At 38.1% G+C, this 19,056-nt stretch overlaps 1 protein-coding gene across 2 annotated transcripts in view; it reads left to right on the forward strand.

Annotated features, from left to right (window-relative positions):
• TRPC7 (transient receptor potential cation channel subfamily C member 7) overlaps positions 1–19,056 on the forward strand; it is a gene marked incomplete at both ends in the record, with an annotated part of 61,197 nt that overhangs the window by 19,805 nt on the left and 22,336 nt on the right. For both annotated transcript variants that reach the window (XM_084295381.1, XM_084295382.1), the window contains 2 exons: positions 12,589–12,753; positions 16,311–16,527. In XM_084295381.1, coding sequence (XP_084151507.1) covers positions 12,589–12,753; positions 16,311–16,527 — 382 coding nt within the window. The remainder of the gene's footprint in view (positions 1–12,588; positions 12,754–16,310; positions 16,528–19,056) is intronic.

A 19,056-nucleotide genomic window follows, 5' to 3' on the forward strand; every position in this document is an offset into this window, starting at 1 on the left:
TGGTATTTTATATTAGTGTATCATTTCTTAACGCATGGCCACTAATCTAAAGCATCTGTGGTAGGTCATAGGCAGTTGGTCTCTTTATGTATAAATAACTTCCCATGCCCAGGAAAGCTGATTATCCTTTCTGGATCAGAAACTTGTTGTTCACAGATAATAACTGTTAAACTAATTACAAAACATAAACATGAGCATTAGTCAATCTCATGGTGACTCTCAGCTTAGCACTTTTCAGAATAGTCATTTCAACAGGCAGTATATGTCTGTGTAAGATGAGAGTTTAACTGCTAACTCGAAAATAAGATAGTTTCATTTGTGGGAGGCAGAGATACAGATGAATATTCAGATAAATGGCTTTGGTTATTGGCAGTGACTTATGATAATAGACTGGTATTTATTACACATACTTGCTGAACAAAGAAATTGTGTTATGGTAACACAGAAATGATTTCCTGAAGAGGCAATAGAATTCAGATACAAATTTTGTAACCATCGGAGAGGCGTTTAGGCTTAAGTATACAAAACCTGTGCTGTAAAATCTATTTCATTTTATGAAAAATCATATAATAGAGAAGGGTGAGATGGAGAGTGAATTATAATACAAATTTACTAAATTCTTGGACAGATGCTGTAAATTTCAAGTCACATTTCCTAAGCTAATGCAATGACTCACAGGCATCATCTGGCCCTCCAAGTGTGAAATGCAGACAGAGGTGCTCTGGGTGACTTCCACCTACAGCACGCAGACCCCCAGACCTCATCAACTTGTCTGACAGCACTGCCTGCCCTGGCCAAGTCTGGGTGCTGAGACAAGGCTGTATGCAACTCACCCAGAAACAGCCCCAGAGAAGTCTGATTGAGGGGGGAAAAAAAAAAAAAAAAAAAAAAAAAAAAAAAAAAAAAAGTTGTTCAATGTTATGTGGTGAGGTTTATTATTAAATTAATCTCTGGATTAAATATTTGCATTTTCAAATGAAATTTTAAGATTATTTTTTTTTTAATTTATCTCTACCACTAGCTTCTTATTTCACAGTCTTATTAGTACTGTAAGTGCCTGTGGTAAGCTTCATTTGATGAAAATTTGCAGAGAACTATTTATATTGAAAATTGTTATTTAACACTTTTTATCACACTTTCATATCCAGAGTCTGTGAAAAGTGTCAAGGGCTCCCATCCTCAGGCAGGATAGCAAATTGCATCTGTGGAACTTCATCAGGCCTTTGCATAAACTTTGAAAATCTTCCCTGTTCATTTAGATTTCTTGAAGTCTCTTACTTCATCACACTTAATGCAGTGCAGCCACAACTTCCACAGTGTCTAAGACTGGTATTTTTATTTAACTTCAGCAGCTGGCCTACCAGCTTCTCCCATACCCTGACCAGCTCAGCAGAGTTTTCCTCCCCCTCAAAGGCCCCACAGTGTTGAGTTTGGGAAGAGGTAGAGGAGGCATACCCTTGAAATGGAGAGCCATTGCTTTCCATTTCATGGATTTAAATCAGCTCTTTCACCTTCTGGCTTTTATTTCCTTTATACCCTTATCAAAACTTTAGGAATGCAATTAATTTACATGCAATATAAATTATTGGTGCTAATTTTGGTCCCATCACAATATCTCCTTCATCTGAAATTCAGCGATCGTGTTCCTGAGTAAGTCACAGTTGGCTGGAGGTACAGGCTGCTCTTCTCCTGCATGCACAGCAGCATAACAGGGAGCTTGCCCATCAACCTCATGGTTGCTCTTAGCTAAGAACACAGTGCTTCTCAGGCCTCTGTTTTGAAGGGCAAATCCCTGCTTGAAAATACCCAGTTCCAAGGGCAACCTGGCTTTGAACTGAATAGGAGGTCAGAGCTGCTTAGCCATCACACCCTGATGGTGCAGGAAATATCTTGAATGCTAAAAGGAGGACAGAAGCCTCCTTACCTCCTCCGTCCAGTAAACCTGAAGCTGGAAACTTCAACACTCAACTCATTCAAGAAAGCATCAGAAGCTCCAGACATTGGAGCTCTGTCCGTTTCTCCTTTTTCTTTCCTTTTTTTTTTTTTTTTTTTTTTCTGACAAACAACCTCCTAGCATATATGGCACACTGGCTAGAAAGCAAGTTTAACTCTGTAACATAATTGAAATACTTTATATTGAAGGTCACTGAAGAATTAAGAGACTCTGCTTGTACATATTTCACAGCAAGGAAAAAGCCAAAACTACAGTAGCTTAAAAGCCGTCTTTAAAAAACATATTACTCTAATTCTATACCTGAAAGAACTAAATCATTTTGTACCCCAGGATTCTTGGAAAACTGCGCTCAAATGTCCTCTGTTCAAGTTTTTCGGAGTTATTGCTCCCTTCAAATTAGGTATCTTAATGAGTCATGATTCCTTGAAAATTATTACAATCAGAACAGTTTGTCAGGAGTGAGGTAAACAATTTGCAAACATTTGGGCATGTATTAAATTCTGGATGCTTTTCAAGAAATGGACTTTTAGCCCATGTTCTGGAACTGTTGTAAATTTACTGTTGTCACCCCCGGTATTATTTAATTATGCTTTGCATGTGCATACCCCAGTCAAGGACAGATTTCTTTCTCCTCCAGCTGTGCAGGGCTGCTGGCAAAGGGAGGAGAAAGGCTGGGTGCCGAATAAGCAGCAGAGCCCTTTGTGTTGCTGCTGTGCACACGAGTCCTTTGGGCTGCCATGGCTCCCAGCCCTCTGCTACGCTGCATGAGAGCAAACCCTGTGGAGGAGTCCAGCAGCTACTCATGGAAATGGCAAAATTAAAAAGTAGCATTAAGGTGAAACAGTAATTATTTAGACTGGCTGTTTCAGATGGATTATAACCAAAAGTTTGAGATGCTAAATTTGAGTTCTGGTTTCAATGAAAGAAAATAAAATTACTCTCAACAACCAAGCCTGTTTCTCTTCTACACTTTTTCATGTGGGCTATACAAGATCCAGATTAGCCCCAAACTAAGTGAATTCCAGCAGAATTTTGATACCTTAAAAGTTCATCTGCCCTGAAGCACCGGGCCATTCCCCATCTCCATAGCTGGTTAGCAATAGGCTCATAAGATCTGAGAGATCATAAGATCTGATTTTTTTTTTTTATTGAAACAATTGAAGAATTCCAGGTACTGGAAATGTAAAGTTTCCCTTGTGTGTGAATTCATTTCTAATTAAGCCAGGGTGTGATTTTTGCTAGTGAGAAGTATAGATATAGAAGCTGGGATAGCACTCTCTTGGACTCTTCCCTCAGACCACCAATAGTGTAGAAACATGGTTTATGGATGGACCCCAACAAAACCATTTTACTAGTGTACATCAGCTTTACAGAGCACTCCGTGCTTTCTGTTCTCATTTTTGTCCATGTTGCTATGCTCCTTTCTTGTCATCCTTTAATAATGGCAGGGGGCTTCCATGTTGACATTTACCTTTATGTCTAAAGCTGTTGTTTCTCTGTAGGAGGTGACATTCATTCTCTTCTTCCCCAAAGTCAGACTCATTGTTGCTGTATTCTTTTAAATGCAAATGTTGAGTGCCCATCTCTATTTTCTCAGCAGCTCAGTTCATATTTATCACAAAGCCAGAGCACCTCTTTCTTTCACGAGTTTTAAATTAATTAACAGTAAGACACACAAATTGGGTTTAAAAAAAAAATTAATAAGAGTTAAACAGAACACCAGATGGCTGTTTAAATCCTATTTAATGGAGAGCTGGAACAGGAACTTTTCTCATAAATGTATTATTAATAATTAACATATGGAGGATGCTCCAAACAGAATACTCATGGCTGCATTAGATTATAATTTTTTCACTGCCTTGGTCACGCGACTCAGGTACTCAAGGACATGAGCAGTCCTAGCTATTGTACACTGCTGCAACAACCTGTGCTCCCCGTTCGCTTGCTCAGAGAATGCGGTTTCACCTTGCACAATGTCTTGTACACAAACTGCTTTCCAGGGTGCTCCTCCCCATTGAGTGGGGCACCAGCTGCAGTATTTCCATGCTGCAGGGAAGCCTCAGGTTAGTCTGCGGAATGGGCAAAAGAGGCAGCCCTTGCTCCTGTTGAAGGGCCAGGTCTTCCTCTCAAAGCGTGTGATACCAGCCACTTCCCCAAGCACAGGCTGGAGCAGAGCTCAGCTAGCAAGAGGGACTGGGAAAGCTCAGTGTTTGCAAGAAGGACACAAGGAAATATGTTGGAGAATGGATGGCAGAGGAAGCGTGGGGCCAACAAAAAGTACTGCAGCTCCTCTCTTCAGAGAGCAGTGAGCATATCTGTGCCATGCACCATCGTGGGCGAGCTCTGAGTGCTCTTAGTTTGCAGTTATTCTGCAAATTCCTGCAAGGCTGTGCCCTGGGGAGCATGCTGCAGGGCAGAGGTGGAGAGGGCACACCACCCACAGCCTCGCTCACAGCCTGTGTGCTCTTCTTTACACCAATGGAAAATGGTATTTCAGTAACCCAAATGAAGAGTTTCACCTCCACAGCTTTCAGAGCTGTCTAGGTCACAGAAAATGTCTCTTGTGGCTGTTTGTCCCTCTTTGGAACAGGATGAAAGTTAGGAGTTTCCCATGGGATGAGCACCGATTTTCTGTACTCCTATGGCTGTAAAGTGCACAGATGAAAGCTTGAAGCAGGACAGGGCTCTGCTTTACCATCCAAAAGTGAGGTCTCAAGGAGAACTCCCTGAGAAAAAAAGCTTTCAGAAATTGTTTTTTTTTGTTTTTGTTTTCTGCAATTCCTCGTCTATTTTTTTCAACTCTTTAGTTTCAGGAATGTTTAACTGAGGTCATTCGTTAATAGTTGGGACTGTGGTGGGGAATGAAAAGTGCCTCTTGCCTCCATCACTGGAGCCAGCTGGTATTGTATAAATGTCATTAGTTTCTACATGAACAGTCATGTGTTTAATAGTTTCTATGTGACTAGGGTAAACACTCAGGTCATTGTGGACTCTTAAGTTTATCCATGTAACTACTCTTTTTATATTTTTATTTGTGTATTAATTATTTTTTTTAGAGATAGGAAAGGGAAGAAGTTATCCCCCTCACAGAAGCAGTTTCTATGTCTGAGTATTTCATTAGCAAGGTTCCTTCCTCCCACTAAAATTCATGGCTCTGATGATTTTCTTTTGCCCAGATGTTTTAATTTCTTTTCTATTCCAAGATGAATCTCATTTTGTTATTTCCTGCCCATACATACATCCTCTCAAGACTTGAATGAATCATTTCTCCATCCTGAGTGGTGTTTGCAATATTCCCAATTTACTGTAATATGCAGACTTAATTACTTTCATTTGCAAAGTGTCACAGGGTCTTAGATGTTCATCAAGACATTGACAAGAGAGCAGAGGAATACATCGAATCTTTTGCATGTATCTCCATCATAGACAAAAGGACTTAAAAATATCTTTATTAATATTAAAAACCTCTTAGAAAAAAACAATTTACATTGTCTGCTATAAACCTGACCTTAGGTGCTCCCAATTTGGGCTTCATCTATCTCCCCATAGGCAGTAGGCATGTAAATGTGTATTTGGGATGGAAAATCAGATGGGGATGGATACCAACCCTCAAGAAAAGAATAAGATTCAATATTTCAAATTGAAGAAATTTTCCTAAGTGGTGTTTAAATTTGGATGTTTCCATGGGTAGTTACCTAAGCTGCATCTACCCTATTCTTGTCATACACCTGTAGATGGCTACAATTAATAATTTTGGGGGGACTGTCTACCTCCTAGTGAGGAGTCTTATCTTACAAGCAAGTCTTGTAGCCTTGGGAGTGGAGTTCTCTACCGCGAAGGCATACTCTGAGTATGAACACCAGCCCAGCCTTTCTTCATCATGCAGCCAAGGAAAAGAAGTTGGCACACTTGCTGGGGAGAGGAAGAGGCAAGGAACTTGTTTTTTGGTAGCTTTTTATTGCGGCATATTTTCAGATGAATAATTAAATAATAAGGATTTCCAAGGGGATTCGATTCTGCAGAGATATGAAAAACCTGGAGGCTGGGATTGCTAATTCATTTGCTTGTTTTCAGATAAATAATTCAGTGATAAGACTTAATCATACATGTAAAAAGACATACTAGACATTAGCAACAAATCTCTTCATAAAACATGCAACTCATTAGCTTGTGAAACTGGAGTTTTCTCAGGAGCCAACCACCATATTCACTACCCTAGAGAAAAATGCCTAGCACTAAAAAAGAGCCCTCATTCTTGTCTCAACAAATTATGAAGAAAATTCAGACAGAACAACATTTAAACTGAAATAATTAAAGAATTTTTGTAAACACATTTTCTAGTTATGTATCTAAAATTTATCAGACTAAATTTTACATAAAATGAATTGAAAATATGAGAGAACATCAACAATTAAAAAAAAAAAAAGAAGAAGAAGAATCCATTACTAAAAGGATTATTAACTTTGTGTTTTCACTTGGCACTAGAGAGCATTTCTGTCAATAGGCAAATTGCATTTGAAATGGTCCTGGCAGCTTTATTTACGCCATTATTTTTGTTTTATATTAGGCTAATTTGTTTTTATTTGAGTTTAGTCTGTGCCTGTTTAATATGTTGTTCCCATTTCATATTTTGTGCCCAGTCAAATCCTGTTTCTATTCTCATTGTTCATTCACGTGGGACCAGGCTGCATCCTTTAAAGCTCTGAACTGCATGGGTAGTTTAGGCAATTACACCAGCATTGGGATGATGGGCTGACCTTTGTTGCTTTAGCCCTAGCTTCTTGTCACTTTTACGAAGTGAGATCCCAACCCTGTTAATGTGCTCGCTGATTTAGCAGAACATCTATCCCAAACAACATGCATGCTTTTATAGAGCAGACTGAGTCACAGGAAAGCTATACGGTTGCAGACAGTATCTATGCTAAAGTCTGAAGTGTACAAAACCAACATTTTGCACTAGAGATCTCAGGTTAACCAGCAAGTGGATCCAGATATTAGATAAAACTGCACAGGTGTCTTGGGATCTGACGCAAGCATGTATTTCCCCATTGCCAAATTGCTCCAATAAGAAAGATTTCTTAGTTAAGAAAGGCACACGTGAGAGATTTTACAAAAGGCTTAGTTTATTACTAAAAGTGTAATAAATACCTTTTTTTTAAAAAAAAAAAAAAAAAAAAAAAAAAAGCCTTAAAAATAACTCAGAGATCAAGGTAGCACAATTTGTTTTTATTTTGTCCTGATAATTTCAGGTCATCTGGGTTCTGAATGCAAATAAAATCTCTTCCCCTTTACCACAAAGTTTATAAATGCTGATGTTTGACTCCAGATAGCAGGTCTGAATATTCACCAAGGCTGTCATAAAGATCATCTACAGGATGAGCAAGAACCTCATGAATATTTGTGCGATGATATTAGACAGTCAAATGAACCCCAGGGAGAGAGGAAAAGCTGCAGAAATCCTCCGGGCAGGGACATTTCCTTGCTTCGTGTTTTCTGTGTGTCTCTCCAGCAACTGCAACAACCCAGGGGACCCTTCCTCATGCATGGTTTATTGTTATGCTGTGGTCAGATCCCACTGAAGCTGGTTTGATCTGCTGAATTTTCTTTCATCCAGTTTGAACAGGGATCCATTAAATTCTTTTTTGCTCCCCTGGATGAAGGAATTTGGGCCAGCTGATGTGCTTTCCCTTGTAAGGCTACTCTGGTGCAAAGGGTTTTAAAAACTGGGCCTGTGGCCATGGATATCATTTAACTGTAATTGGAGTAGGTCTTATTTGTGAAGAGGTCACAGTCCCACAGCATGGATATTTGGGTTGGAACTTCACTTATTTTTTTTAAATTAATAAGTAAAGGGATAATGATTTGAGTCCAAGTACTTTTCTATTTCTTTCTTAAAATTTCTACAGTGTTCCTTGCACTCCTTATCAGGCCCGACAGAAATTGGAGAGTCAAGCTCCCACAATATTTACCCTCTGACAACCATGTTTGTTGGAGTTTAGCAACACAAGCACTGCTGAAGGCAGATTTTTTTTTCCCCACTCTGGATCATGAAATAAATATGTCCCATCTTGTTTTGTTAAGGTATCTCAAAATAGTTTATTCAAAACAAAGCGCTCTCTGTTCATTTGGAAGTTCAGAGAACACAGAGTACAAGGTGAGAATAAGAAAAGGCTTATCTGTATATACGTATTGGCCTTTTCCTCTACTGTGTATTTCTTAGAAAGCTTCAGTAATTTTCACCGTGCTCTTTCATCTCCCGTTCTGCATTGGTGAAAAAGCACTGCAAGTATGGGGGTCTTTTACTAGATCAAAAGCTGTTTTCCTTTTTTCTTTTTTTCTTTTTATTTCCAAGATTTTTGGGAAAAAAAAAAAAAAAAAAAGAAATGCTTCAGTTCAGACAAAAGCTGTTATTCAGCATAAATGCAGATATTTAGGTCCCAAACCTTAAAAATGCTTTAACTATCAAATGAATCCTCAGAAGTAATAAGTGCTTTGATAGCAATATATATATATATTTGTTTTTAATTTCTTTAAGTTATGTGCATGTGGGCACCTGTTTAACCCTTTGATTCAGCTCATCCTCTTTGGTGAAATGGCAGTAAATTTGTTACTCTTCAGGGAAGCAGCAGTAATATCCTGCTTTCTGAGCTTCATCCACCTCTACCTATGTTTCTGATACTCCCAGAATATCTCCAGCAGCCCACTGAAAAAGGATGATTTCATATCTCCTTTGATGAAGGATTTGGTGCAAGAAACATGACATGTTCTACACAGAGGTGGAGGAGGGCAAGTCTTGCTTTCCTGCCCTCTCTGCCTCTGTTTTTGCTGCTGCCTGGATCAGGGCTGGCCTCCATCCTGCTGGAAGCAGCAGCACAGCAACTCTGTGAGGTATAACAAGAAGTTCTCTAATAACAGTAAGGTACTTTCATCATCTCAGAGCACATGATGCATGTGGTTCAGGTCCCACCTGGGTTTTGATATGAGTGGATTCCAGGTGCACCATTGTTTCTTAGTTCCCTGCTGACATCCCTGGCAAAACAGGAGAAGCCGCATGTAAACACCATGCTATGCTCACCTCATTTTCCCTTGTACATGGTGGCACAGAGAGGCAAGGTGGTACAGAGGCACAGGGTGATTATGTTTGACTCAAATGTGTCACAGGATTACTTTTGGTGTTTTCTCTAGGATCTCCAGTGTTGGAAACATCATGCAGCCAAGTCAGGGTTCCCATGAGCAGGTGCTGCAGTTTTAAGCCTGTTAGAGAAGGTTTGCAGAAGCAACAAACTACATCAAAAGACAAATGTTTAATAACTCAGAAAACTGGTTCAAAGGAGATGAACACAGTTACATGATTGAAAGAAAAATGGCCCACCTCTGCCTCTTGCAGTGTCTGCTGACATTACAAATGTTCTCCTGCAAATCTGTTGATGCGGCTTCTTTTCTAGCTCTCACTTGCTGATTAAACACACCACTGCTCCTCTGAATTGCAGCTTTCATTTGCTGATATTTGCCAGCACTACGGGGCTTATGGTGAAGGGGTGAGCGGGAGGGAACGTGACAGGAGTGTTCCCTGTGAAAGCAGGATGTTGAAGTGTCTGGTTTGCATTGTTGGTTCTGGCACGAAGTTCTTGAACTGTTTGCACTGCCCCACTGAGGAGTTTTTCCTTCCTGCCTCAGCCCTTGGCTATTTAGCATCATGTGCCCGAGTGGAGTAGATAAACCTGTCTGAGTGCTTAATTTTTTTGCCTTGATGGTGGATTTCTGCACTCATAAGTTAATTACAATTCTTTCAGTAATAAAAACATGTTTGTTTGTGTTTTTTTTTTTGTTTTTTTTTTTCCCATGTGATTAATTCCAATCACCAGAGGCCAATCTCTGCCTTTTATCTATCTTGCCATAAGTTTTCTTATTCCTGCTGATAGACTTGCAACATTTTTTCTGAGATAGATATTTTTCCTGTTTGATGTCTCAACATGGGCTGGTGCTCTCAAGAATTTCCTATTTTTCTGTCACCTGCTTAGTTTAAACTGCTGTAGTTTATCCAGTACTTGGATGATGGAGAGATGCCCTTCACTTAAGGGCTGTGGAGGGTGGTGCTGGATGGAGTGTTTGCAGGGTGCCTAAACACTGCCAGCTCAGGCACCAGCAGTGCTAATACTGACCAGCAGAAGTATCTGGGTCCTCATCACAGGTCTCTGTATAATATACTAGAAAAAAAAAAAAAAAAAAAAAAAAAAAAAAGGACAGAAATTCCTCTATTTTACAGTGTTCTGGATCTGAAGGAACTTCAGTTATAGGGATATTGTCTGTGTAGTGAAACTCATGCATTTTAGAACACAGATGCTGAGGAAATAGTCTTGCTCTCTGTCATGAGAGCTGTAAAGTGCTTTCCCACAACACGTATACATGATAAGCTACAAGAATGAGCTGTCATGCATCAGATTAGACAGCAATGTGGAAAAGATATCATCCAATGAGTTATCTACAGTCATCTCTAAAACATCCTCTTTATTTCTCTGTGCAAAACAGTTCTTTTGGACTCTCAATTCACACTATAGGCTTTGAGATTTTTTTCCATGTTTTATTCAAAGCCACATCTCATCCAGAGCTTGCTTACCTGTGGCACAGAACGCTGACTTTTGGAGCTGTCAATGTGGCTGTGTCTTTCAGCAGCTCTCAAAAATGTCACGCTGGTAAATTTGTTATTTAAGCTGTCTTTTCACATTGGCATGTGATTTTTTATTTATTTTTTTAAGCCTTTTTAACTTAAAAAATACATGTAACTGATAGGCTGGAGAGAAGTGTTATATTTTAGTAAATCATATAGGCATATATGGCATAAGGAAAAAAATGTGACCATCTACCAGTATGTGTATGGCATGGGATCAGAAAAGCTGCTGCAGCCATTTCTGAAACCAGAAACTTTGGAAAGCAGTCTGCTTGAGCTCACAGATCCTGATGGATCATCCTTATTAGCTTGGAGGACTTCTGACCAGGAGGTAAAGCACTTAATGTTTTTAAATGGCCACTTTTTGTGACCCTTGCAGTCCTCCCTACTGCTAGTGCTTCCCCTTCAACTAAAGAACCTGTCAAATTCCTTCACTCGGAAAGTTTTATTCAGTGAGAGGTAGTCATTTTTTCCTTTTCTTTTTCTTTCTGAGAAACATAGCTCCCCTACCCCGAAGCTTATCAAATTCATCTGAAGAAGTGTATTTTAAATGGTCATTAATGTGCTGTTAAAGAGGAAATGCAGTATTCCACAGCCATCTTAATTGCTGTGCAACTGTATTTCATTCAGCGCTAGCAATGAACTGGTCATTAAAAATCAAGTAACTGTTTTGTTATTATACAATCATCTAGAAAATAGTCCATTAGATTTCTGATGTGATCATCTTTGCAAAGACAATGAAGATAAAAACGCAGTTAGAATTTTCTGGTTTTCAGCTTTGTGTATCGCTTTTCTAGGATGCATTTGGATGAACAGTGTTTTTTCTAAGATGTCTGGACTGACAGGTTTTTGGGGACAGCTGAAATACCTCCATCTGGTTGCAGGGAAAAGGGCTGGAGCGAGGCAACAGCTGGCAGACCTGGTGCATGTCCACGATGCAACACACCCCTGTGTGGGGCCACAACAGCCACAGACCGCCAGTAGCCTCCTCTTTTCTCCTATTTCTGTGCTCTTCCAACCTCTCTCTCCCTCGAGAAAGTTCTGCTTTTTGAAATAGTGGAGTGTTTTATATTTCCCTTCGAAGAACTTTTACTCACCCATCAAACTCATAAATGAAACAGTCAGTTCTCCAAATGTAATCAGCTACATTAGCAACTTATTTATTTTTCATCTTTTCTTCCAGTTATTTTCCTTTTAATTATCTTTCTTTGTTATTAAAAACAGTCATATGCTAAATTCAATCACTCTGAAGAATAATATGAAATAGAGAAGCTTAATCTTTTATTATAAAAATCTTTCAAGGGATCCAGTGGGGCTGTCATTTTCCCATTAAGAAATTGCCCTTTTCAGTTGTTTGCTTCTTGCCTTTTCTTCTTCCTCTGAACAATAAGCTGATGAAGAATCTCAGTTGCAGGATACAAAACATGTACTTTCTGTACCAGAGCACTTCCTTCTGCTTCTAAATTTGTCTTTTTGCCTGAGCAGTAAAGAATGAACCATCATTTTTGAAAGATAATTTGAGATAAAGTATTTAAAGTTGTTCACTGCAAAATATCAGCCAGACATCTTATGGGTTACAAAAGAAGAATAGTGCAAAATGGTTCATTTAAGGTCAATATGTAGTGAATAAAAACAATATAATTTTAGGGCTGTGTTGAGCTACTACTTCAATAGCCTATGTCTTTAGCAATTTAACAGAGGTTTTTTTTGAGTTTGGCATCGAAGTGCCTCTATTTCTTTTCTGAATCATGATGTGGACTGTCTTAGCTGCAGACCCTGACCCCACAGAGTTGCTTTGTCCATGTTGACCACTGACAGATGTTGGGTTTGCAATCTTCTGTTTGTGACACCAAAAGCTGTGTTGGATTACAAAGACATGGCATTCCACTGGGCACATTCTGCAGGCTGCTCACCAAAATCTAATTCTCTTCAGACAATGCTACTGATGCTTCTTTTTCTCTTACAGTTTGTTGCTCACCCCAACTGCCAGCAGCAATTACTCACCATGTGGTATGAAAACCTCTCAGGCTTACGGCAGCAGTCTATAGCTGTGAAGTTTCTGGCTGTCTTCGGGGTCTCCATTGGCCTGCCCTTCCTTGCCATAGCCTACTGGATTGCTCCCTGCAGCAAGGTACAAACTCTTTAAGTGCATATTGTTGATGGTGATTTCTATTCAGGGCCTGGAATGAAGTCACAGATGTTTCTGTGCCACTGTTGGGAGGTGATTTGTGATTATCTTTTAAAATTGCCTCAGAGAAGGGCTACCTTGAGGGGTTGATTGATAGATGCAAATAGACCTGTTAGGCATGGTCTCAGGTTCATCTTCAAAATTAATGAAAGTGGTGGTTGTGGGGGAAGGAGCATTGAGATAACAGGTGAGAATTAGAAATAAGAACGATAACAAATGGAAAGGGGATGACAACATGGGAGTGGGGTGAAGAAAGAATAGAAGAACTGCCAAAAAGGGGAATAACTAATGGAAGGGTTTTGTTGCCCTTTAAGTTCACTCTGCTGTTTAGACTCTCATTACTTTTCTGTATTTTGTGTAACAGATTTGTCCATTTTTCAAGGTTCCTTTCATCCTTTTCTTCTTCCTTTCTGATCTTATATTTTCAGTTAGTGGAGCATTATTATGGCACATGTGCCTGAAACTCTGGCCAGCCATGGTGGACAGCTTAGTGCTGGAGACTAGACTTAATCATACAATCTTTACAGATTTGAGGGAAAAGATTATGAAACTTGGAAAACTTCCCTTTGCCTAAATATGGCCATGCTATATCTCACAGCATCAAATGGAGCAGGAGAGTTTTGCCAAGGCTTAGAGGTCACAGAACCAAACATTAGTTTGTGTAAAAGCCTGAGTTGTCTGTGGTTTGAACTCAGTAAGTAGGTTTCCATCTCGAGGGAAACTGTTCAAACGAGTTGAGATAAATAGGTATGTGGCAGAGTGATGAAAAGCTTTCTCACTACTCTTGGTGAAAGAAATATAGATAGAGAGAGGGAGAAAAAATGGTGGGAGGGGAGAAGTTCATTTTATGTTCAGCAACACCATCCATTACAAGATAAAGTGTCCTCAGCAAGAGGGTTATCAAAGGTACTTAAATCTGATAGAAATGACTCCTGGCATTGGTAATATTACTCAGTCTTGAAAGCAACTTTTTCCGTTTCTGTCCAAAACTCAGCAAGGAATTATTTCTAACTTTGTCAAGCCCAAGAAATTATAGATCCACTGACTGTTATTAAGGAAACCCTATAATTTCAAAAGATTCATCTGGTAGTATAACCAGGCAAACCTTTGGAAAACAGTCTTCTTAGAATATCTGAGATAATAAAACATGTTTAAGTCTTGGTGTCCTTCAAAATATCTCCAAGACAAGTACTTTCTCTTAGAGTGCTTGAAAATGTAACTTCATTTTATCAAGATATGTACCAACACAAAAGCCCACAGCTCTAATGAACACTGGACAGGACTCCAGGGTTTCTCATGGAGAAGTGCATGTGAAACCAGGGCTGCACTGTGGTTGGTTTTGGTTAGGCCGCAGTGGGAATTTGTGTGTGAAAGTACTGTTGACTGCTTTATGTCAGAATTCAGTCTAGGAGAGATTTATGAAACTCTTTAATTTCCTTCACATCTGCTGAATGTCCTGTGAGCTGGCACACCAGCCAACAACTACATTTGTGGTGTATTCTCAGAATTACAAGGTTTGTGTTTGAATAGAGTAATAGGTAAGGAGTACAGTTAGAGTAGAAATAAGCAGAGAATTTAAATGAAAAACATTAAAAAAAAAAAGGCCAGAAAAAGAGTCAAAATCTTGAAGTAAATTACTTTTGCAGGAGAAAAAATAAATAATTGAAAAAGTTATTTGGTTTTAATTTAATGAGGTAGCTGTGTTAAAAATAAGATGGAGACAGCACAATCCCCTTGGACTTTTCAGTGATTGTGATTTTATTCCACTAAACCTTTCATGCATTCTCAATTTTCAGTGTCATTTTTTTCTTCACACCACTTTAGATTTTGAAAAACCATATGTAACTTTCTATCCTAAAGTCAAATTGTAAGTTCTTTCGTCAATTGTCTTTCAATGCATGGTTTGCCATTGATCAGAACAATGTAGTCTTGATTTTTGATTGGGGCCTTTGATATAAATAACCGAATATTGGCATAATGAATGCCAATATTCATTGGCATTCAATTGGATATTCAATTTCCCCCTGTGAAATGAAAATTCACCCTAAATCATCATTATTAAATTCAAGGGCTGAGGATTGATGCATGAGCATACTATTACTGCAATTTTATGCAGGCAGCTATCCTATAGGAAGATGATACTGAGAGATTTGTGTGTGATGCTCTAGACAGTCCGTGTTTCCCCTGGTCACTTTTTACAAGTTTTTGTTTGTTTGTTTGTTTGTTTGTTTTTGTCTTTAAGTCACTAAAACAATTGTAATTTTAAACAACTGGGTGAGAATTAAATATTTTTTCCCTAGTAACAATCAACTAAAGATATTTAACTTAAATCAGTCCTGTGGAGTGGAAGCCTATCCTATCCTGAAATGTCTGTGTTGACTTACCCATCTCATGGAGATTGAGACTCTGAAACAAACTGCTGGTTTATATGCTGTTCTCCAGAACATTTTACTGGTGATCAATAGAGAAGATAAGAGTTAGGATGGAAAAAGTGCACAATCTGCTGCTCAAAAATGTAATGACAAGAGCAAGCATGTCTGTTTGGCCTGCCTGCAGAGTTTTACAAAGTGTCACCTTTCTTCTCTAGTCCATTGAAGTCCATTCAAATGCTACAGAAGTAACAGAGATAACTGATAAGCAGCTTTCATTATCTGGGTTGTTCTTCAGCTTTATTGTAGCCATGCTGGGGATTTACAAACCATAGCTTCCACTGGGACAGACTCAGTATCGTTTATGCACTGGAACTATAATGGTTCAGTTCACCTACATTCTACAGCAATCTTTGTCAAGCTTCTGCTATGAACACACTATTGAAAATAGTAAAATTTTTTCTTTTTCTTTTTGATATTTCTATCTTTATTTGTTCCTGTATCTTGGAGTTGAGATTAGTTTACATTAGGAAAACTTTGTTTCACTATCACATTTTTTTTGTATTTTCTTTTTTATGTGTTTTTATGCTTCTTCTGATATAGATAGGATATTAAGTCTTGAAATGAGCTATTCTCTTAAGAATTAATCTTTGTATTCACATTCTGTCAGCACTTTTGTCATCCTAACAGTGGCAGGCAGGCACTTCCCTGCAGTCCCATTCTGATGAAAGATCAGATTTTGATTTAATAAAGTAATTGAGAAATTGGTATGTACAAGTAGTTACACACCTTGAGTTTAACTGTGTCGTGTTGCTTGGAAAAAATATCATGTTGTCATAAAACATTAGACTGACTGGAAGTATTGATGCTTCATTAATTTTCACAGCATAATTTAAACTGCAAGAAAGAACATCTGGTAATAGCAAAAAAAAAAAAAAAAAAAAAACTTGGAAAAATCTGAAACTCATTGCATTCAAGATATAGAATTCATTTCTGAATTTTTGTTAAAATTTGAACCAAATGGTTAAAATTTTATAGGAAAAAATTTCCAGAGTGTAGTTGGAAAATAAATAGAAAGATAAATAAATAAATAAATAAATAATCTGATGTCTTGTGTACATTTCATTTCAGTTGGGACGGACCCTCCGAAGTCCTTTCATGAAGTTTGTGGCACATGCTGTTTCTTTCACAATCTTCCTTGGACTGTTAGTAGTAAATGCTTCAGATCGATTTGAAGGAGTAAAAAATCTTCCCAATGAAACCATCACGGATCATCCAAAACAAATATTTAGAGTCAAAACAACACAGTTCTCATGGACAGAATTGCTGATCATGAAGTGGGTATTGGGTAAGCAAAACCAAAATATCTACAAGTCCTCCAGGGAAATTAAACATGACTAGGAATAGTGTGATAGACAGTGATATGCCAAAGAGAGAAATAAATAAATAAATAAATAAATAAATAAATAAAATGGAATGAATAATGATTAGCAAATTGTCACTTTTCTACTTTTTCGTTTTCCATATTGAATGTTATAGATGATATTTGTTTACCCTACTTGTTTAATCATTGCGTCTTAAAGAATGTAGTAATCTATGTAGTCATAGTAACCTACAGCTTCTCTGTAGGACATTGCTCTATCTAAAGTGAGTAAAAAAAATGTGTTGTTTGGGACATGAATGACTAGCCTGTTTTATTACCCTCACATAAAATCCTATTGTAACTCACTGAACCTCAGTTTCCTCATCTGTAAAATAGGAATATTATTGTTATTTGGTAAAGCACTCTGAGATCTAGTGATGAAAATTACTGGGTAAATAAGGGCAAAAATTATAAATTTTATTAAATTTATAGTATGACATATTTTTTATTTTCTATTTTTATATTTTATTTACCAATGAAGTTATCCAAAAATTCTAAGTTATGGATTCATTTGGATGAACCCTTCAAGTGCAAAACTATGTCAAATGCTAAAAAACTGCTTGGGAGTTTTAGGAAGACTCAGATGTATTAAGTTTTCTGTAGGCACAATTAATTCCCAGCAGATCAGCTACTTTGAACCACTAATCTAAACAAGCTTAGAAGGATTTATTGGGAAATTGAGCCTATCAACTCTGCAGAATCTTTATGTATCTCTTCTATATCTATTTTTATTCATCACCATGATTTTGATTATTTTGTTGCAGAAGGACAAATAATTCCATGGTTCTATAAGCACTGATGGCATTAAACTGCTCTGAAAAATAGGATAGGACTGCTCTATCTGATGACTTCCTGGCCACCATTTCTTTGTTCCCAGTCCCCACAATAAGCAGAATCCCATACAGGATATTAGACAAGAAAAAAAAAAATGAATAGATGTCAGACTGGATAGAGTAAGTCTGTAAGAGATATTTTAAAAATGATATTAAAGCAGTTGGACAAGATGATTAGATTTTAGCCTAGGTATTCTTTTCTTATAGGCAGTAGGTATCTGCCTGCCTGGTGAGTTCCTGAAAGATGAAGAAGAAAACATTTCATTTAAAGCAAGGGTTTTCACTTTCCTGGCAGAAGAAAGGTGATTCATTGTACAGACTTCTGAATATAATGAGATTTTCTAATGACTGTCTACATCTGCACTGACAGTCTTCTCTGGCCATTTTACCTATCTGTCTTCATGGATAATATTTCAGCAATACTATGGAGAAATTCTAGTGTACACAGCCAGTGGACAGCTGTCCTGGGGGTTCGGGCACTTGCTGTTGTCCTGTATGTGACCCTCAAATTTAAGAACTGTCAAAACATGAAGGGTCATGAACTGCCCAAACTTTTGGTGCAAAAACATTATAGATATTGGAAATATACATGTGTAAGTGTAAATATAGTTAAATAAAAATAAAAGTTATAGATAAATATCACAGGCAAACATAGCAAGACGTGTTTTCCAAAGAGACAAATATAAGTAGATAGTAAGTATATGCTGAAGTGTAAGAAAACTCTTAGGTACTAAATATGCATAGACGTATTTAATCCTGCTTGGCAACATCTGCAGCTGCCCTCTTCAGTATCAAGAGCATAGGTGTGTTACCTAGATTGCAGTTCACGGTACAATTAAAAATTGAAATTTTATTTATTCTCAGCTCATAAATTCCTTCCTCCTGTTTCTGTACTTTCTCTTTTCTCCTTCATACTATGACAGCAATGATGAATGCTTAATGATGAATTACTTGTTCCAACCATAGAAGATGATTTTTGATCAATTAGTTTACAGGTCCCTGCTCTTGGTTCCTTTTGGGGGAGAAAAATTGGATGTCTGAGTTATTTGGCTGTCAACCATAAAATAATGATGCATGTTCAGAATAGCATTATTTGACAATAATGTGACACATTAACGTAACATACTGTGGCCATGAGTGAGTACAACCTGTAATAGCACGCCCTACAATTAACCTTCCTGGAGGTATGAAAATTGACCCACATATATATACTGTAAGAGAAAACTACCAGTGCAAGAATTTCAAGCTACAGTTAGGCAAAAAGCTCACATTGCCATGTCTGGTTCCTAACTGTCTGTAATGGAGGTGAGTAATGGAGTAAGCCCAGTAGAGGCAACAAATTTCAGCCAGGCAAACGTTTCATCCTGCTTACAAGTCTATATCAGTGCCTTTATTTTCCATTAGCCTGCAGTTCTGATATTGATATAAAGCATTGTTGGATCAGCCAGGTAGTGTTGGTAGCCCATTTAACATCCCTGTGAACAGCCAGATAAGGAATAGCATTTTAGATGAGAAAATGCTGGTTTGGTCTCACTCCTCTTTGTTACAAATGAGAGTTCAAGGGCTGCTGCTGACAGCCCTGTCAGCACAGAGAAATATGGCAATGCTGTTGTACAAGAAC

The sequence above is a fragment of the Netta rufina genome (genome assembly GCF_964035555.1).
Source record: "Netta rufina genome assembly, chromosome: 14".
In the NCBI taxonomy this organism is placed as follows: domain Eukaryota; kingdom Metazoa; phylum Chordata; class Aves; order Anseriformes; family Anatidae; genus Netta; species Netta rufina.